The sequence below is a fragment of the Chaetura pelagica genome, unplaced genomic scaffold (genome assembly GCF_000747805.2).
Source record: "Chaetura pelagica isolate M959 unplaced genomic scaffold, ChaPel_1.0 scaffold169, whole genome shotgun sequence".
NCBI classification, from domain to species: domain Eukaryota; kingdom Metazoa; phylum Chordata; class Aves; order Apodiformes; family Apodidae; genus Chaetura; species Chaetura pelagica.
Window position 1 is genome coordinate 988,081 of NW_009954616.1, and position 21,770 is coordinate 1,009,850.

General features: G+C 37.6%; 1 protein-coding gene across 1 annotated transcript in view; it reads left to right on the top strand.

Moving 5' to 3' along the window:
* The window catches only part of ANKRD31 (ankyrin repeat domain 31), a 57,157-nt gene that overhangs the window by 25,426 nt on the left and 9,961 nt on the right, over window positions 1-21,770 (top strand). Inside the window, 10 exon segments of the mRNA XM_010005559.1 lie at window positions 292-304; window positions 3,157-3,281; window positions 4,683-4,825; window positions 6,802-6,961; window positions 7,266-7,294; window positions 8,103-8,178; window positions 10,234-10,330; window positions 11,885-12,908; window positions 15,555-15,695; window positions 16,227-16,323. Coding sequence (XP_010003861.1) covers window positions 292-304; window positions 3,157-3,281; window positions 4,683-4,825; window positions 6,802-6,961; window positions 7,266-7,294; window positions 8,103-8,178; window positions 10,234-10,330; window positions 11,885-12,908; window positions 15,555-15,695; window positions 16,227-16,323 — 1,905 coding nt within the window.

The following is a 21,770-nucleotide window of genomic DNA, read 5'->3' on the forward strand; positions in this document are numbered from 1 at the left end:
TTCCCTACAGGCGCCCTTTTTTGTAGCTCTTACACTCCTTCTCAATATTTATAATAAGGTCTGTGTGCATTAATACATTTTTTTTCCTTTTTATTTTTGGCCTTCTACATATACAATTATGATTTAGAAAAACCTTTATTCCAAACCTGTGTCTTACATTTTGGACACCTCTGAAATATCATTCCACAGATTACTTTTCCCCCCAAAAGAGATTCTTCAGGTAAATTTTATTCAGCTAAAATTTATTTCATCCAACCCAGGAGAATATTGTTGTTTGAGAGGAAATGCAAGGAAGTATCTAGACGTTCATGAAGTTGAAGGCATTAACAGCTTTGGAGAGTGGAACAATGACATTTAGATTGCAGAAGAAATGAAGTCAAAGATGGGATAATGTTTTCTGAGTTGAGGGGCATTCAAATTTTTTGCTATCTCATGCATCCTCTTAATTAACTAACTTTTATGTCTCCTGATTGTTCCTGTGTCCCAATGATGTTCCTTACATTATGCTGTTCTTGTATAAAAACCTTTTCTTCCTAAATGACACACATCACTTTCATCTATGGTCAGTCACTTACTAGGCTCTCAACATTCCTATTCTGGTCATACAGAAGGAAGGTACAGACAGCTTGCTTCTTTTCTTATGTTTGAGTTTCTGGAAAGAATTACTCATAAACCAATGCTGAAGTATTCAGTTGTCTTTCTGAGAAAGGATATCTTTGAAGTTGTTGACGTATGGCAGGCTAATCTAGTCTGTTTGCTGGCTACAGTTATCTCCATTGTATCTTTGTATGAGTGCTGACTGGATTGTGTATTTGCCAAGCTTTCTTGCTCATGACCCACCTGGCAATGCATTCCATGGAGAACCAGTATTTTGTGATTCACATACCAACTTCCCACTATGCTTTTGCAAATGTTTCCTAACAACCATGGACAAAACTGTTGTGCATGACAATTTAACTGGAAAATTTAGCAATTATTTCTATTCACTTGTGGCCAGTATTGCTAAGGGTCATTAGCGTAATGGGCTGTTGTATGCCTTTTCTTTTTTTCTCCCACGTCTCTAAAGAGTCCCTAGCACATTCTCCCATGAATCAGAAAACAAAAGGAAGAACCAGAAAAGAGGTGATTGCTTTGGGAGCTCAGACCCAGAAGCTTTTAGAGAAAACACAATACATTATCTGACTGAAAAGGAGGTCTCAGATTGGGGGAGTATTTCAATAATGTGACCTATCTGGGTGCTCCAGAATCTCGGTTTTCATTTTAAAAAGAAATTCTTTAGCTCTCCTGGTTGCCAATATGATGTGAACCAAGCACCCTTAATTAATTAATACATACCTTAATGCACAGAGGGCCACGTAAATGATTTCTGACAGGTTAGAATACCCTACAGTGAGCTCCATGCTGCCATACACTGGCGGCAGTAGTGGCTGAGCAAGCTAATTTAAAATAGTGTGGATATATCCTCAGTGTGTACCTGTCTGTAATATAGTTGCAGTATGTTTTTCATATTCTTCCAAATGATCTGGAATGACAAGCACAGTAGTTTACCTTAAATGAAACCTTGGAAAAACATATTTTCCAGAAGGCAAGAGGAACCTGAAGAAATGCAGCTGTCAAATAATGAAAGATGCTTGATAGCAATGGATACTGATAACTGAAAATATCTGAGAAGACATCTTGTCTGATGAGACCAGGAAATGGTTGGGAAGCAGCAATTAATCATTCATAGGAATAATAAGAATAAAATAATTAGTACGAGTTGCAAAATGCTTATTTAAAACCTTAAACTTTCCTTTTTTTGATGAATCACAGACTTTCAAAAAATCAGAGAAAGAACACAGGGAACTATTTAAAAAAAATCTGATAGGATAGTATTAGAATAGCAGGAACAGGAGTTTTAAAAAAACTTACATGCATGGTAGAGCATCTGCCAATTTATACACCATCTTTTTGGTAGCAGTTTGGGGGAGGGAGCTGTCCTCCCTTTGTACAAATAATCAGTTTTTTTCAATCTTTTTTTTCTTTGTAATTCTCACAGTTTGGTATATCTGTTACTTAAAGCCTCAGAATTAGGACCTGTCTCATGATCACATGATAAAATTTAAAGTGAAAATTGTTTGCTTTGTGAAGCACTGAGAGAAGGATTAAAGGAATTTTATTTACAACTGTGGGTCCAGTCCTGCATAGGTTTAATTAAAAGACAATTCTGCTTTGTCACTAGACATGAGTCAAAGATTTTTAATCAGTCTACAGGATTTTTTCACATCACAGCTGTATAATTTGGACCCTAATCCAAATGTTGTTAAAAGCAGGGCTAACTTTCCAGTTACATCAGCATCTCCAGGGGTGGAGATTCCACAGCATCTTTGGGAATTCGCTCAGGTGCTTAAACTAATTTCTCATTGTGATTTTTTTCATTTTCACTCAATTGTAATTTTTCTTTATGCAGTTTGTTAACATTGAACAGGTAAGCTACCCTGACTTGTAGCCCTGTTCAATAACTGGAAAGTTAGTTCTTCCAAGCAAAACTTGTTGATTAAGGACCATGTGAACCCCATGGGGCTCGATATCACCTGTGGCATCTCCCATAAATTCCAGGATGTCATCAATACCAGCAGTGTAAGGAAGGTCTCTGAGCCAAACACAGTCACACAGTCACAAAGCCTGTCTCTTCCCTGATACAGAACTAGGAATGGAAAAGAGGTGATGGTCAACTCTTCACTTTATTATAGTTCCTTAAATACCTTTATGTGTGTACTTCATATATCTAGTAGGCATGCCTGATAATTTGACAACAGTCTATGGAGAATTCTGACATACTCCCTACCTCTGTACAGTAGAAAATGTCAATCTTGTTACTTTTTTTGTTGATTCCCTAACCCATTGTACCCTTGTTAAGTTATCTAGATTTGAACTGTGTTGTGACATAGTACATTCTAACCTTTTGATGTAGTCAATGCTATTGAATAATTAAGGCAATGGTATTGCACACATTTATATTAATTAAAATGAGTTATGAAGCCCAGTTATTTGTTTAGAATGAAACACTTTTCATGGTTCCTAATGAAGACCCATTATGTGTTTAGAATCTTCTCTACCTACTAGAAAAGAAGATGTAATTTTACATGGTACCTGTGATACAAGAGCTGGAAGAAGGAAGAAAATGAAGAGAAATGCAAAAGGGGAGACTCATTTGCATATTGCTGCTAGGAGAGGAGATTTGTCTTTGGTGAAATCTCTGATATCATCTGGACTGTGTGTTAACCAACAAGACTATGCAGGTTTGAAAATTACTCTCTTATGAGCTTGTTTTATGATACAATTTTATATATTTTACAGTAGATATATTTTTGTGTAATTTGTGTAATTTTAATACAATTATGGATTCTTGATTTAAGATGTAATTGTAAGCAGGTAAGCAACTCATTCAAGAAGTGCAAGCACAATGAGGGAGTCCCTGGATTTTGTGCCTCAGCATGGAGCTAATGCAGCCTTTTTCTCAGCAGAGGCACTGACTAGGTATTGCTCCTCTGCCAAAGGATGTTTTTTGGGGGCAAATGTATGGGAAGTGGACTTGAAAGTTTGGTGGGAGAACTGATGCTTACACAGATGAATATATACACATGTGAAGCACGTTCACACAAATATTTCCTTAGGGGATGAGGGCAAAAATCAGATTATGAGGTTAATTTTTCTTTTTTCTATCTAAATGTGTCAGGTATATCTGCTTTTATAGACTCAGAATGGATGGCATTCTATTCTGGATGCCTGGCAGGCATGATTGATGTTGTAAAATGCCACTAGGAGTAGAAATCAGACTAATAACATTGTGCTTCTGAGTTTTTACAGTCTTTCTAATCTATTGTTTTGTTTCTTTTGCTATTTTTGGTAGTGCAGTAGAAAAGTAAACTTTTGTTAATATTGGATATATTATTCTCTGAAGTAATGAACTACATAGAAAATACTTTACCTTGTGATACGGTTTGAGGGGGCACAGGCTAATTTTATGGTATCAGTATTAGGGCCTAGAGGGAGGGTATTTAGGACCCCCAGGTACCTGGGGGGTAGGAGAGAGAGGGGTTGGTGTTCCCACCCATTTCCTGCCATACTCTATAAAAGCTACGAGGCGAGAAGTCTTCCCCTTTCTGCTTCCTTCCTTGCTGCTTTGCTGCAGTCCAAGATCTTGGAGAGAGGCTTCTGTTCTTTGTCACCAGCTTGCCATGTGCTTGGCAGGATCTGAATACCCTTCTTTTCCTGGGTTGGCTCTGCTGCAAGGGGCCTTTGGACACTTATATTGGTGATCATCGAGATCTGATTTTTTAAATGTTTCTATAAGTGTTCCTCATCCCAAATTACAATCCCTTCCCTGTTATATTAAACCCATTCCAGTTTTACCTTCCAACTTCTTAAGTCTCTCTTCCTTATTCCCCCTTTACCTTCCCCTGAGAGGATGGAGGAGGGTAACAGCAGTTCTGTTCTCTGGGTTTTGGTTTACCCTGACCACTAAACTAGGAGACAGCTTGGCATTTCGAGGTGATTGTTTGTATGAGACTTATCTTAAAGAGAGTAGTCCATTGCCTATAGTACAACAAATGCAGCAAAATGTATAATCGCTAATTAGTGATCAGTGTGGATCTTTCCAAATCACATGCGCACTATATGTGTCATCTTGCTTTTATTAGGTTGGACAGCAATTCATGAAGCATCCAATAAGGGATTTACTGAAGTGATCCTAGAATTACTGAAAGCTGGTGCTAATGTTAACAGCAGAAGTCTGGATGGTGTTTTGCCAATACATGATGCTGTTTCTGGCAATTATTTGGAGGTACATTTCTCTTTTACATTAGATTTCCTGAGCCTGATTTCCAGCAGAGGGTCAACAAACCAAAATCCTGGTTTAAATAAGGAAAGTCAAAGTTACTAATACAAGTTTAGTGTAGATTTGCATTTAGGAAATAAACCAATAGTCTTTAAAGTGATCAACATTAGATAAAAAAATATTTTTCAATAGTTCCAGTTGAAATTATACAATTAGTTGAGTTTTTCAGTCCAGCAGACAAATCAGAAAATTTCAGAAGCTCCCCATGTATTGAGCTTTTTTAAAAATAAAACTGAAATTGAGCATTCTGTATTTGATCAGCTAGTTCAACCCCTCTGCATTAGGCAGGGACATCTTTCTCTAGGTCAGTTTGCTCAACACCTCATCCAAGCTGATTTTGAATACTTCCAGTGATGAGATATGCACGACTTCTCTGGACAACCTGTTCTGGTGTCTCATCACCCTTATCAGAAAAAAATGCTAGGCCTGCTGTTTAAAAATCAACCACTTTTTTCATTAACTTGTCCCTTCCAACCCAAGCCATTCTATGGTGGAATAGGAATAGGAGTAGGAGTAGGGGTAGAGTAGAGTAGAATCATTGCAGTTGGAAGGAATTTACAGTGTTCATCTAGCCCAACTGCTTTACCAATTCAGTGCTGACCAGAAATTAAAGCATGTTGTTAAGGGCATTGTCCAAATGTCTCTTAAACACTGACAGGCTTGGGGCATCAACGACCTCCCCAGGAGGCCTGTTTCAGTGTCTGATGACCATCTTGGTAAAGAAATGCTTCCTAATACCCAGTTTGAACTTTGCCCGAGGCAGCTTTGAACCATTCCCATGTGTCCTGTCACTGGACCCCAGAAAGGAGAGATCAGCACCTCTCTCTCAATGTCCCCTCCTCAGGAACCTGTACAGAGTAGTGAGGTTGCCCCTCGGCCTCCTTTTCTCCAAGCTGGGCAAGCACAGTGTCCTTAGCCACTCCTCACAGAACACGCTTTCCAGCCCTTTCACCAGCTTTGTTTCCCTCCTCTGGATGCATTCAAGGACCTTCACATCCTTCTTAGATGTGAGGCCCAGAGTTGCACACAAACAAACAAACTGTTGGTTTAGCGCAGTGAGTTCCAGGGAACTGAACATAAAAAGGGGATGCCAGATTGGCTCTAACATAGCACTTCCTATGAGGAGAGCTGATGTAATCACAATAGTCTTTTCCATGAGCAAAGATAAAATGAAGGGCATGATTTCACAGGCCTGGTTCCAAACTATCAGTAGGGTTCTTGAAAACATGTAAGCTAGTTTTCAGTATTGTGGAGAGAAACTGAGGAAGATTCTGAACATCCACAGATTATTCTCTTTATGATACTTTCTGGTACTTAACAGCACTCAATGTATGAAGGAAGAGGAAATGCTAAATGAGAAATCATACATACGAAAATTCTTTATAATCCAAGCTCTGACCTCATTAACTCTTTAATGTGATCCGAATTTTAGTAGATGATTCCACTGATGCCACTAATACTCGTTTTCACATTTTGCAGTTAAGCAGACTTGCAGATTATTTGGAATTACAAAAAAATTCCCGAAGCATATATCCCAAACCCAAAATCACTATTAAATACTTAAAGAAAAAAGACCCACTTCTTTTCTGAACTTTGGTCTTCATACAATTGACTAGTTCCTTTTAATTTAGATGTATGTTTTTTAATTGCTCTCTGTAACAATACCATAAAGATGGTAGGTTTAATGACAAGTTGTTACTTTTTGTGTATTTTAATGGAAAAATTAGAAGAGTAAGATGTAAGTCTGTGCTTATAATGGCCAATTAAAGTTGTTTGTTTAAATGGGATTGCAAGTGTAACAAGATTTAGAGTATCTTGTTTGTACCTTTATTGTTTGCAATTTATGATAGATACAACACATACAGTTGTATTATAAGTCCACAACAGGGATTATCATAACACAAATACTAAATATGTAATAGGCAGTCAGGATTCTACTACAGCATGGTGCGAATCCCTGTGAGAGGGATGGTTCAGGAAAAAGTGCTTTGGATGAAGCCTGTGACAATGAAATGAAAGAACTGCTGAAGTCTTACGCTGCTGTGGACTCTGCACGTCCTGTTGAGACTCCTCAAGTTACAGGTTTGTTGGTTTCATAACGGAAATTATAGGATTACCATGTGTTCTTAAAGAAAAACTGTACATTAGAATGCTGCTGATTTGCAGAACTGCATGTTGCCTGGCACTGATACTTTAAACTGCATTAATTATGGAAATTTATTTACTGATTTGTTTATTTTTAAAATATAGCATACTTTTTTTTTCTGAGAGAATGATATATAAGGACATTTGTTGTTTTTTTTTAATTGTGGAGAGAGGAGATATCCTTCTAGGTTGAGAAGACCAAGATTTAATTTTTGTGAGTACTATGAAATATATGATGCAGCTTTGGAGTCAGATGACGAATACAGTGTGGTAAGTATCAAAAACAGAATTGTGTTAAACTGCCTCATAGTTTAGTACTGTGTAGTTATTTAGTAGTATTGTAATATTGTATTATTGTGTTATTTACTGATTGAGTAATATTAATAATAAAACATCATTTAAGTAATTAACCCTTTGGAACGTGTGTAAACAACAACAACATGCAGATGCTTACAGCATGTAAGATGTGGTTTATAGTATATAAATGCATATATTACCACTTCTCTCTGTTCATGATTCATGTGCACTTACACTTACTGTGCAAACAGTCAATACTTGCATACATTTCTTAATGCCTGTATGAATAGAAAAAAGGTCAGGAGTTCCGAGGCTTTTCATCACATCTCCAAAATGGCTCTTTGTAAGAGTAATGGGTTGTTGTTTTTTTTCATTATAATGAAGCTGTTTGGGAATTATTTAATCTTAATTTAAAGCAGCCGGGAAGATTTTGCACAACCTGTATGTTAGGAGAATGCTTGCAGATACCTGTAGGCTATGTCTGCATTGCCTGGGTGATGCTGTCATGGTGAAATTCGCTGCTTAGTCACTGCATTGTGCTCAGAGGTGGGACTCTTGAGTGTGGACTGGTTGGAATGCCCGGGCAAAACCAAGCTGTTACAGCCCCTTAACGCTATGTACATCTGTCCTGCCAGTGCCCCCATTGCCTTTACACAGTATTTTCCTGCCTGGGATGACTTGAGTCCACCAATACTTATCCTGCAGGCCATGCATCATGGCCTGTGTTTTGTACAGTGCACTTGTTTCTGTTTCTTACTGTCACCTCTGCATTTGTTGACAGGAGTCTCCCATACGAGATGCAGGAAAGAAGCAAAAAGAACTGCTGCTGCTTGAATTGAGACCTTCCAAAGATGCAGGTAGACTTAAAGGCAAGTTGTTTCATTTTTTTTTTTCCCCCCAGTAAGTTTAATTTGTTAATGGAATTGTTTTAAAAACAAAATTGCATGTAATGTATTTTAATATCTCCTCTGGAAAATACAGTTTCAGAGAATAAGATTTTAGTAGCGGCTCCCAAGTAAGTGCACTTCCTAAAGTACTTCACTTTACATAGGAATGAATATGATGATAAAAAAAGGGAAGGATGTCACTTGGAGGCTTGTGTTTGAAGTCAGCCTAATTGTATAAAAAGGTACCATTAGATAAGAATGCTCACTGTTGCCAACATTATTCAATTACAAGTATGTGAGCCTCTCCATGATCAAAACCAGCTATGTCTCTATGTAAAGTAACAGATGCAGCATTTCATAACAGTTTGGCTGAACGTTCAGGAGCCTAAAATAATGTATGAGGGGAAAAAAGAGAAAACTTTAAGGCAGACAGTGTGGATCATGGGCAGTTTCAGAAATTCTGGAAGAAGTGTAATTTGTCTTAGGCTATCAAACTTCATCTTAATCTCAGGAGTCTAGTAAGTGACACTGACTTCACAGGAGGTTATGATGCTGGAGCTGTGTAGCAGTTTGAGTCTATTGTGTCTGTACTGTGGCTGTTCAAATGGAAAAGCCTGATGCAGGAACACCTTAGGCTGAAGTCTCCCCAGCTGCCCTTGCCATCTAGGCAGGACTTATGCCCATGAAACAGTTTTGCTTCCTGACAGAAAGGACTGGGTTTTAAAAATATATATTTTCCTGAATACAGGGTGGAACTTTGAAATTATGCCTTGTTATAAATAAATGTGAAATGTGGAATTATGCAAATTTATATATTGCCCCTCAAATTTATGCTGTATGACCTGTTAATTAAAATGGATATGGATTCTTGAAAACTATTTGACAAATAGTAAGATGATACAATAGGCGGAAGCCAGTAGATTGAGATTGGTGTAATTTCATAAATGAGCAAAATAAAACTATCTGACTTTTCCTGCTTAGATGTGTGAGAGAAATGAACATGGTGATCTGTTACCATTACTGACCAAGCAGTAATAACCTAGCATCCCTTAAACTAAGTCATAGTTATTACTTGTGAAGAAGCATAGGGCTGAACTAGAAAGCAGAAGTACTCTGACAAAATGTTGAATAAAATCCTGAAGGTATTTGCATGCAATGCAACCTACTGTAAATAACAGACTCACATTCCCTACTAAGCTGCTTATAAGAGCAATATTTTTCTGTTTTAATAAGTACTGGCAGATACTATTAAACAAGTTTGGAGAAACATTCTAGAAATGCCACTTTTAATCCTACTTTTTCTCTTTTTTCTATTACTATGGAAAGCTTGTATTTCCTGTTTCAGAATTTCAGGAAGTTATTATATATTCAGCATAGTGTCCCAGTGGTATCTGGTAGTCATGACGTCTGACCTCTGCCTTAGTTCTATGGCTAAGAATGTATAGTTTCTGTCTCATTTTAGAAGAAGATAGCTAACAAAAAGGGACAATTTATAATTATTTTTTTAAATAATATGGATTTGAAACTGTAAAAGTATTATATATTTTAACATTATATGTAACTTAGAGCAGTCTAAGCTTATTAAACTATTTTATAATACTTCAAACATAAAGGTTTTAGCCATCTTCTTAGGTTGTGTAACTTCTTTAAGTAACCTTACATATAAGTGTCATGTTATGTAGCTCCTTGCCAAACAAAGAATTTAAAATGTTTCAGAGCTTATTATCCATAGGACAGTCCTTTATCCTGTTCTCTTAGTAATCTCCTAGGCAAGGTACTTGCACTTCAAAATTTTTCAGTACACAGGGTATTTCCTTTTAAACATGTATTTAATTATATGAAAAATGTCATTGAAAGTACTCTACTTGTAAAGAGCTATCAGTATGTATGACAGTGTAAGGTACTGCTGTTATCAATATTTCTGTAATTTGGCTGTATATTTGCTACCTTAAAAATGTTATTGCTATAATTATTTTTTACTGCTTATTGCCATCATAATTTTGATTATATCAAAATATTGGACAGGTGTGTATACCCAAAGACTGTCTTGGATGCCAAATACTTCAAATGAAATGCTTGCAAAACAGAAAACAGGAAGGGATACCCGTGCTAAAAAATACAGGTAAGTAGAATACAAGGATTGTATTTACGGGAAGCTATTATATAAACAGTGATAGAGGTTGTTAGAAGGTTAGCAAACAGTAGTGTGAAAGCAGCATCCATATTGGCTTCAGTTACCTCCAGTAAGAGTTACATCAAGGAAGAACTTCAGGGTTTATCTAATGCATATTAGTCAGTTACTGTGCACACAGCGAGCATTGAAATTAGGTACTGAACATACAAAAGATGTGGAAAAATATCTAAGTAGAATTGAGGGAATCAGAGTATTAAGCAATTAGATATATTTTGCCACAACATGGAGGAAAGCAGTAGCAACTCAGATGCCACCTTTGGTGTCCCTGCCTCTAGTTTTGTTTCTTTAGCACCCTGAGATTTGGAGTGTTCCACCAACAGGCCACAAGAGCCTTCTAGAGCAGCGGCTTGAAGCACACTTACAGACATTCCTTTTTTGTGAGGACACCTCAAATGTGGTCTGGTAGCACTCACTTCAGTGTGAGCATGGATTGTGTGAATTTCTAGATTCCTGCTCCTGGCTCTCATGCCACTTTTCACTTCTTCTAAGACAGACTACCTGAATGCTAGTCATGTGGTGGGAGCTTAGGTACCAATGAATGTAGCATCATATTCAGTGGATGCTTCCAGGCCATCTGATGCAAACGTCTACATGTTGATTCTCTGAGCAGTATTTGCATGGTTATGTAAAAGTGTAAAAGCAACAGTGTACAGCTTTCAGGTAGTTCCACAGCAAAACATACAGGCTGGCTGAGCAGAGAGACATTTCTGCCACAGACCATTTTGCCAGCTAAAAAATCTAAGGTACAGATAGTAAAAGAAAAAGAGAGGAGAGAAGTTAGGGTTCCAGATAATCCTTATGAACAAACCAGTGACCGAATTAAGAAAAAAGGAGCAATAAAATTAATATCTACACAAACTTACCTGCCTTCTGAGAGTTAAACTGTTCTAGAGTGAGATGATAAATATTTCTGAGTATTGCAGATACCCTGCAGTTACTGCAACACTATCTATCAGTAGTAATGAGCTACATGCCAAATTACATTAAATTTCCTTTTTATTATTTATATGGTGAACATTTTAATTTTACCTAATTATCATATTGGCTTTTGTCACATGGTACATAAATGTACAGAAGATCAGGAGGCATCATGACATTTTCCATCTTCCTGTTGTTCAGTTAGTTGGCCCAAAGAGACATACTACTAACACTTTTCCATTTCTATCTGTTCCTTTGAAGATACTGAGATGTATCTCTCACCTAAGTAAAATAAGAAAAAAAACCCCAAACCACAACATATCTGTCAGTGGCTTTAACTTTCTTAGCTTTTGTCCTTTTAGCTATGCTGTCTTTGCCTCTTCAGTTGCAGCTTTTTCTGTACCTGTATAGCAAGAAAGCAACACAACATCCCTGAAGAAACACTGCTAGAGAATTCATGTTCCATATTCCTCTTCTTAGTGGGTTAAGTACTAAACTGTTTCTGGTTTGTATTCACAAAAATTCTGGTGTCCTTATTGCTTTTTTTTTTTTTTTTTTCTATAGGGCCTCAGTGAAATCTTCTGAAAAAGGAGCACACAGGAAACAGTTAGTTAACCTTGCTCCTAAGCAAAAATGTCTGTTGACAGTTGCCCAAACTCAGGAAAAATTAGTGCAGAAAGCACAAAATTACGGAAGAACAAAGCAAGTGTTCGGTGTATCGTGTTCAGAGAAGCAAATCTCAAACTTAGTTATTTCCCATGAAAATGATAAAAGTCAAAGTTTAACTGCTGATGAAATCATGTGTCCTAATGCAGTTACATTTAGTATGGGGCTTGGTGCCAGCATGCCTAATGGAGACAGAGTAGAAACAGACCACTCTTTAGAAAACAGATGTTCAGGTCAGGAATGCAGCCAACATCTATACATCTGCTTGGGTGAGACAGGAGGAAATAAAGAAACAATTAGAACTGAAGAGTGCTCTGATCATGCTTTGGCATCTGAAAATAGGGTACAAGAATATCCCTTTGACAACATGTCAAAGCTGACAGATACTGTAGAAGTGGTAACATTACCTTCAGAACCTACTGTTTCCACTGCCGAAATGAAGTGCTTGCAGCAAAAAGACACTGACTGTGTAGCAACTGCAGAACAAGGAAACAAGTCTTTAAATCCCACTTCAGTAATCAACACATTAAATATTGTAGAACCTCAAAGCACTGTTGCCAATAACAGTGTCTGTCAGCACCACAATGAGGAACTACACAGATATGTAGATAAGAAGGGAGCTTTGCAGCAGCAGCAAGTATTTTTATCGACATCTGCAAAGACCTTCCCTAATACTCTGCAGCAAATAAACATTCAGAGTAGTGAGAACTTAGTTAGTGCAAACTTGGAGCTTAGAAATCTTGCCTCAAATACAGATTATCCAGTATACCTCAGTGGGAAGTCTTCCCAAAGCTACAGTAGTCAAGAATGCAAACAAAACCAATTGATTTATGGAAGAAAAACAAAGAAGACTCAATTGATAGATCTACTTGAATTAGGAAAGATTAAGCCAGGAGAAAACGTTTTAGAATTCAAACTGCAGGTAATTGTTCAGCTATAATAATATTAATATTAGCATAGAATGAAAAAAAACAAACACTACACTAAAATGAGGAAACAGCAGTTCTCATGGTTTACTTTGCATCTTCAGCACTTAGTATTGACGATTTGTATTCATTGTTTAGAGATAACCTTTTTTGAGTTTTAAAGGAAAATGCTATAGATGATGTCCTCTGTCAGTCCATAATTTTAACACTCTGAATACTGCATGCATAGAATTTATATTTAACTTTGCATTATCAGCTTGTTGACATTTTCTGTTGCTAAAGCTGGAGAGGAATCCTTAGTTGGTCAATATTGTGTAATACCTGATTTTCATAGTGGAAGGAGGGGGAATGTTAAGGTTTTTATGACTTAATGTGATTCTTGGAAGCAACTGACAAGTCCCTTAAATAAAGAAATGACATCAAGGATTTCATAGTGCTGTGATAGACATGAATATATGCAAGATTAACTCGCTTACATGCCAGCTGGTTCTGTAATTTACTCTAGTATGAACCATATTTAAAAAATAACCAACATACCCCTAACCCAGAACATGCTTTAAAACAAGAACATGCCCCTGTACCTCCAGATACAGAACATATTAACAAGGCAGCTGCCAGGGGACTGGCTTGGTATTGAGCAAATGATGGAGTTACTGACTGAATTTTCAGCTGCAAGCCAGTTAATTTCCAGGGCAACATATTAATTAAAACATGAAAGGTTCTTTTCAGCCAGTTCACCAGGTGTAGTTACTGTAGAAAGGACTCCTTTTTCTGCATGTATAATCTGCTCAGGAATACTTTTCTCCTGAGAGTGGCCATTTCATGCGGTCCTGTGTTTTGTAACATAATCACAAGCTTCTGTGATGGACCATGTCACAGGTCTACAAACATGCTTCTTTTCTTTAAAGTACATGTAACATTTATCTGAACCTCAAGATGACTAAATGGAAGGACAAAGAATTGAATATGCCTACTGTCATTTCTTAAGGTTATCTGCCATACTGCCATGATGCATGTGGGTCTTAAGGAATTATGACCAGTATTGAAATGTAGAGAAGTCAGTTGTTTTACTAGAATGAAAATGTCACTTATTTATATCTTGGAAGACAGTGCTATAGAGATTAAGGTTTAGAAGATAGTGTCTGTCACATTGAGGAGAGATGTTCAGTAAGATCATCTTTATAAGATTTACTTGATAACATCATACAGCTAGTACATAGTCCTTACTTAAAGTTAGCTTTGGGCAAATGCAGTTTTTGAATGCTGTAGACCTAAGCTAGGGAACTGTAAACTGGATTGAATGTTGACCAAAATATTTGGGTTAAACATCTTCATTTAGAGGAGGTGGTTTAGTATTTCCTGATGGATCGTTCTTTTATTCTGATTGTTTAACTTCACACATGCTATAAATGCTAACATACTTTATCAACAGCTAATTTTTGCATTATTTAGCTGTGTTAGCCTAACTGAGATCAGTGTGACAGAACAAAATTTACTGTACTATAAACCACTATAAGCTGTGTTTCTGGAGGTGCATGTATGTGCAGAGCATTATCAAAGAGGCAGTAACAATAAATTACTTTATCCTTAATTTTGTATGAGATAAGGCTGTCAAGTTCCTCTTTGATGTGATATCACTTGATATAATTGAAGCTTGTATGCAAAACATATCCAGTTCTGGGCCCGTCAGTACAAGAAGATGTTGAGTTGCTGGACTGTGTCCAGAAAAGAGAGCTGCCAAGCTGGTGAAAGGTCTGGAGAATAATTCCTATGAGGAAACGCTCAGGGAACTGAGATTGTTTAGATTGAAGAGGCTGAGGGGAGACCTCATTGCTCTCTCCAACTACCTGAAAAGAGGTTGGAAGGATGTGGGCCTCATCTCTCAAGTGAATAATGACAGCAACAAAGGAAATGGCATGAAGCTGCACCAGGGGAGGATTAGACGGGATATTAGAAAGAATTTATTGACCGTAAGAGCAGTTGAACAGTGGAACAGGCTGCCTAGGGAGGTGATGGAGTCACCATTCCTGGAAATGTTTATAAAGAAATAAGAAATATTGTGCTTACAGACATGATTTAAACACTGAACAGGTAGATTAGGTTATGGTAGGTGGATTTAGGTTATGGTTGGACTTGATAATCTTCAAGGTCCTTTCCAACAAACATGATTTTGTTATTCTGTAAATGTATTTCATCTTGGAATCATTGCTGGAATTTCACTGATATGCATTTATTTCACGTGTACATCAGATTGCATTTGAGTAGCAGTTGCTTGTTGCAGTTTTGCCTCCTCTGAGTTCCTGAGTTCACTGATGAAAATTAACTTATTCACAGCTGAGCGATGTCTAAGAGGAACTAAGATGCGTGTACAGTTCCATTAAACACACATAGGGAGATATGTCCTCTAACAGTGGTGTCTGTGTGACAAAACATCTTATTTTGGTGCAGTAAATCCTCTTATTTTACATAACACAGTTTATGATAGTGGCATTAAATTCTTTAACTTTTTTTTTCAGAGAAAACCAGAATTAGCTGCAAATTTTAAGCTATATTGTTATCCAGCATTTGTCATGTTTTAAGGATGTTAATTCAGATGTGTTAATTTATGAGTCGAAAATTATTTCTTAATTTTTATTTTTTAGGAATATAGTCATAAAGCCACAATCTTAAAAAATGGAAAGATCAAAACCAGTAAGGGACAAATACTGCAGAATCCAGTTCATTGGGTTAAAGACTTGCTAGGAAGTGATATTTCTGTGACATGGAAGTATGTGTGGAATAAGGTAGGCCTGATTTCACTCCCAAAATAGCAGTAATAAATGGTAATACCAGTTTCACTTATATGATTCTCTCTACTGTTCTTAAAGCAAAGGAGGGTACAAGCCTAAATTTTAAAAAGTCTTCTTACTGTTAATGACTAAGCTGCAAAGAATGAACTTCATAGCTGTAGCTCTACAGTGACGAAGTAGTCATGAGTGTTTAGAAAATGTGGAATGTCCATTCTGTAAACTGTCAGTGTTTTGAACGCGTAGTTGCAAAGATGATGAGACTGACTGAAAAAGCTGAAAGGTGCTTACGGTAAAAAGGGGCAAGCTAATTGAAATGTCAGCATGCCAGAGATGAATGTTACAAAAATGCTGGCAGAGTTTAGAGGGCTATGGATGATTTGTATTATACTTCTTTTCATTTGGAATTCAAATTAGCAGAATTTCTGCTTGATTAGGTTGTTAGGTGCATAAACTCAGTTTTAAAAGAATGCAAAATGTTTACACTAATTACAATGACCAGTTACCCATTTAAATTTGTTTGTACAGGTTACATATCTTGGGACACAGTTGTCAAAATTTCATGTTGAAGAAGTGTCTGTGTCTAGTGATCTGGAATTATCATCACAAGAAAGAGAGCCTTTGGGTATGTACCACTTAAAATGTAGTAGTCACCGTGACTGAAAGCAGCAGAAAGTGATTAGAAAGAGCTTAGATTCCAGAATTCTTCTGTTGCTCTCTGATTTTTTCTGGGCTACGTGCTTCTCACAGATCTTGGACTTGAAAAATAAATAGTTCCAGAACTTACACATGATCTCTAAAGAAATGTGTTTATTTTCTTCCATAAATGGGTTGTGTGAAGAGAGTAATTACTAGTTATTTGGTTGCTATGTAAAAAATTCTTATGTAACACTCTACATGAAAATGCTTAATACATTAAGTAAAGTTTTGATAAGCTAATACTTTTTTATGTTGTTGGTAAGTCAGATATACTAGTGTAAATGGCATGTACATCTTAACATCAGATTAAATAATCTGTGTTTCGTGGAAATCCTAGTATGCCCAAGAAACAGTCATAACTAGGGGGATATTTCATTTTCTAAAAATAAACAGTCATAGGAAATAGAGTGCATTGATATGACGAGATGACATTGAACAATTTTTTGAGATCTGCCTGGCAGACTTACAAACTGCAGCCTAATTTTGAAAAGTAATATATTCCTGGGGAAACCCAAGTGCCTTTGATAGCCACTTGCACTTGGTCTGAAAAGCTTTTGGGCTTTTGTGACTGGTTCTGTTAATTTGATGAGACACTGCACCTCATGTGAACTGGGATACCAAGCTTCATCTGTTCTTCACATAATAGAAGTAAACTTAAATGTAATAATTTAAAATAACCTATTTGGTATTCAAACTACCATGTTCTACTGGTTTTTGCTTCAGGCTAAGAGCATCCAGGTGATGAGTTTACATTCCCCTGCTTCAGTAACTTAGGTGGGTACCAGGTGCAAGTGACTTCAGAATGGATTTAGTCTCCTAACTTTTTCATAGGCTTTAAAAATTACTCCTCTCATGCAAAATTTATGATAAACATTGTAACTTCTAGAACAGATAAATCCATTTATTAAAAAAATACTCTTGACAAACAGAAAGCAGCTTAGAGATCAGGAAGGGGTTTTTTTTCTCCTGTTTTTCACAAATAGCCCAGGGTAATGTGGGAAACAGTATTTAAATTGTTTTGGTCATGTGTAATTTAAGATCATGGTAATGGCTAACCATTAGCCCTAGTTTAGAAACTGAGGGAGGGAAAACTACAGTGTTCTCATTTTCAGTTCTGTTTCAGGTACTCTATGGCCTGTTACTATATAGTAGGAAATTAAACAGTGTCTTAATTCCAAAAGAGGATTAATCTGCACTGTTGTATTGTGAGAACAGCTGCAGGCGTTGGGCAGCTCCCAAGTGGTTTCCAGGCCTGATTCAGGAGTTGGCTTGTTCCAAGGGCTATTCCCAACTGGCACTTTGCTTACAGCCAGCCTGCTCAAAAGCACAGGAAGGTTTGCTGTTGTGGATGTGAGCTAATCTGTGTGACTTGCCTGAGGTCATTCCCAGGCTCCCTTTTATCTTTCTTTCTTACTTACAGCCTGTCTGTAATTCTAGTAGAAGTTTATTCTGCTTCTGCAAAGAAACAAATATTTATTTCTTTTTCCTGTATTAATGTATTGATTTTCTTTCTATCCATCTTAGAGCATTGTTGAAAAGACTGGTCATTTGTACACTTCTGGAGGAGAATACTATTTTAAACACACATCCCTACACTCCTTCCAGTATCTTAGCTCAGCATTCATTGAGCTACTATATGAAGTGGATGGGGAAGCAGGAAGAAAATTATACAGGCAGCATCATTTTAAGAGAAAGTCTCTTTTAAGAGAAAGAAGCTGCTACCACTGAATTTTGTATAGAGCCCAATTTAGGAAACATGTCCTAAGAAGCTCTACCAAATCAAGGTCCCTAGGCAAGACAGGTGCAGCAGTTGCTGTTCTGTGGCTGCCAGCATAAGAAATGCCCTGGCTTTTTTTCAGCTTGGATGGGATTAAGGTGCTTGCAGGTTTGTATAGCAACAGATTTTTAGGTACCTCAGGAATGTTAATGCAAAACACTTGAGCCCATTAATTAAAGCAGTCCCAGGTATTCAATGGAAGCCTTAAATACTGCAATTTTGTAATGAGTAATCTAAATCCTAACTGAATTTCACTTTATGTCCCTTCTTTTAGTTGGAGCCTTTAGTCTCCTTCTAGGATCACACTAAGAGAAAGCAGGAATTGTTATATTCAAGTCTGAGGGAGAACCTAAACATTAATAAAACAAACAGTACATTTAGACTATCTGTATGTAGAAAATCAGAAGAAACTGATTATAGGGCTTGTAATTCATTCCCCTGTGCTTTCCACTCCATGTAATTATAACATAATGTTTGCTAAAAATGACCAAAAATAACAAGGATTTGAAAGCAGATGTCAGCTGAAGAGCAGATAGCAGTTGCAGATCATATGTTGATGTTAGATATTTGACACTGAACTTCCAGAAAAGTGGCTTAAAATAAAAGCTTATCCTGTTGTTACAGTAAGTGTCATATGTACATTCATTTTGGAGATTGCTGTTTCAGGAGGATAGTCTTTAAAAAATGGCATGACTAGTGCAGTTTTTCTCTGTTAATCCTTCTGCCTTTGATAACCATTAGCCATCCATAAAGATTAGAAAAACTCTTGCTCACCTTTAGTTTATGAAAGACCTCAAAATTGTGTGGAATAGAGTGTTTTCAAGGAAATCCAGATTATTTCTTAATGGCTGAACTGTGGGGACTGTTCCAGAAGGCTTATGTTCTTTGGGTATCTAGCTTATAATAGTCAGCTGAGCTCAATAAGGTTGCATGAATGCAAATGAAATTGTTTTGCTGTGATCATGGGTGATACTTCATGTTCCTGTTTTCCTTGAGAAAAGAAGTGAAACACACATATTTAGTAGGTTACTTTTCAAGTCAAATTTGCGTGGCATTGGGACATTCAGGATGTATAGTGCTTGTCTTGAACAATCCAAGAGATAAGTGACTTACCCAGGCACTCAGGGTATCTCTTGTCTGTCTTGAGGCATCTAAGAGTTAAACAAGATTTGTAGATGGACTAAAGAGATGTCTCAGCAACCCACCCAACTGTTTTGCTTCCCCCCCTGCCATGTGTACCTGAGAACTGGAAAGTTTAGTGTGGGTCATGCTGAGATTGGAGAAAAAGGAGTTCTACAGCTGGCACTGGGAGCAGGATATCCAGTGATAACCAGGCCTTGATATCTCATGAAAACCACTGGCTTAGCAGGAAAAGAGAAAGAGTGCTGGTCTCAAGCCACCTCCTAGGACCAAACCTCCACTGCAGTGAACTAATCCTATGGTTCCAGTTGTCTCAACCTTCTCTTTTGCAGTGGCTGATCTTATTAATTAGCCAAACAAAGACTGTCTGCAGGATATAGCCCTGGCACCATAACCTCCCTCCCACCCCCCCGCCATGTCAGAGAAGCATGGAGAAGATAGAAGGATTTTCTCACTTGTACAGGGAGAAAAGTGGGGGTGCAGTGGGCAAGAACTGTATAAAAATCTGGGACTCTGTGGGTGCAGGGAAGCACTTCCCCACCAGGAACCACTTCCCCACCAACAACATCGCTGGACCATGGGGGTAACTGTTCTCTTGCTTGCTGTCCTCTGTGTTTCTGCTTTTTCCTTTCTTTCCTGTCTCTCTTTTCCTCCCTGCCCTATCCACTCTAGGGACTTTCTAACATCTGACCTCCTTTGTGTCTTGATTTCACCATTTGGGATCACCTTTAAACCTTTTCACAGGTCCTGCAGGACAACCAAGGGAGCAGCTGCCATGCAGCTCATCCCAGGGGAGGGGAAGGCAGAGTCCAGCCGCACTAGCCTCCCACTGCAGTGAGGAGTGTTGGAAAACAAGGGGGTTCTGCCCCCTCTCTTATAAGACTGCACAGCATCCCCAGTGCCTCCTTGTGCACCAGATATTGTGTGATCTTTGTTTTGTCCTGGCAAGGTCATAAAAAATTGCCAGGTATCCAAATACCGGATTGTGACAGACATGCCAAGGAAGACGTATTTTCTTAAAGAGAATGCCTCTACCATCTTGCAGCTATGGCAGAGGAGAGTCTGCCCTTACATGTATCAGGTGGTGTAAGGCTAAGTGAAAATTTCAGCATTTACCTTTAAGAAAAATAAGTGTAATTGTGTTAAACCATTAAAACCACCAGCATTAAACGATGCTTTTTGTTCTTAGAACAAAGTTTTGTCTATCTTTACTGTGCTTTCAGGAAGGAATTCTGTCACAAGGGACCCCAGCAATGAGAACCAGCATCATCAGAGTCCTGGTACTGTCTCCATTGCTCCTCTTTGGAGCTCTAACCTGAGCAGTGTTCAGCCAGAAGCCCCATCCTTGCCACACACACAAGTTGTGAAAACATCGCTGTGCACTGAAAGAGAAAAAGCTGTTACCAGGGAATTAAAGAGTAAGATTTATTTTTTTTTTAACTGCCTAAAAAACCTAATGATGGGTGCAAGGGCTATACAACAGATACAAAAGGAAGTAGGTGGAGTGGAATTGATTTGTGTGGGGGAGGGAAGAAGCGCTGGGTAAAAATGATGACTCTGATGATGAGTTGGATTGATCTAAATGACCCAACAATTAAGCTTTCCAGAGCACAGTATGCTCAAGTTTCCTGCGTCCAAATTAGAAACATTTTGTTATTTTGATGTACTTAACAAAATAACTCCATACCATGTGCAGTACTCAGTTAAATGTCTGCACAGAATAATAGCACAGACACATGTCTTCTGGATTTAGCTGAAGAAACGTGATACAAGAGCACTGCTGAATAATCTCATGTAATCTAATTTAAAGGGAAAAGTGGAAATGTTCCCAAAGATGTATGTATCTTTGTGAAGTTGAATTTGTAACTTTGTGTATTACATTTGTATTTGCTTGCAGATCAAATTGTTATTATTTTATAATTATTACTGCTTTAATTTATATTTTATATAAATTTAATATAATTTTTATTATCAAACATTACTTGATTTCAGATTAAACCCTATCCATAATATTAATGTTTTTTGAACCTAGTGCTTGACCTAGTGTTTTTGCCGCTACCATCTTTGTTTACACTGCATGGGAATGACTCTGATTGACCACAGTGCCAAGGCAGAGTGGTCAGCTCAAACCCCCAGCTGTGCCCGGTGTCCAGTAGCATTTTGCAATGAAGTGGGTAACAGTGCTGAGTCAGTTCTGCTGGGGGAGATAGAAAGAAGCAAGTCAGAGGTGAAGTGCTTAATCAGTGTCTGCCTTTGTAATCTGAAAGTGTATCCACAGTATAAAGCAATTCTTTACACTTCTGCAAGTCTATATATAGGCCCTGCAGCTACAGTGCAAAGAATTAAGTAAACGCTGGAGCTAAAAATAGTTTGCAAAAAATCCTTTGTTATTCCACTTTCTAACTTTTTTTTTTTTTTTATTTGGTAGAGGAAAATAGCTTGAATATTTTAAGCAC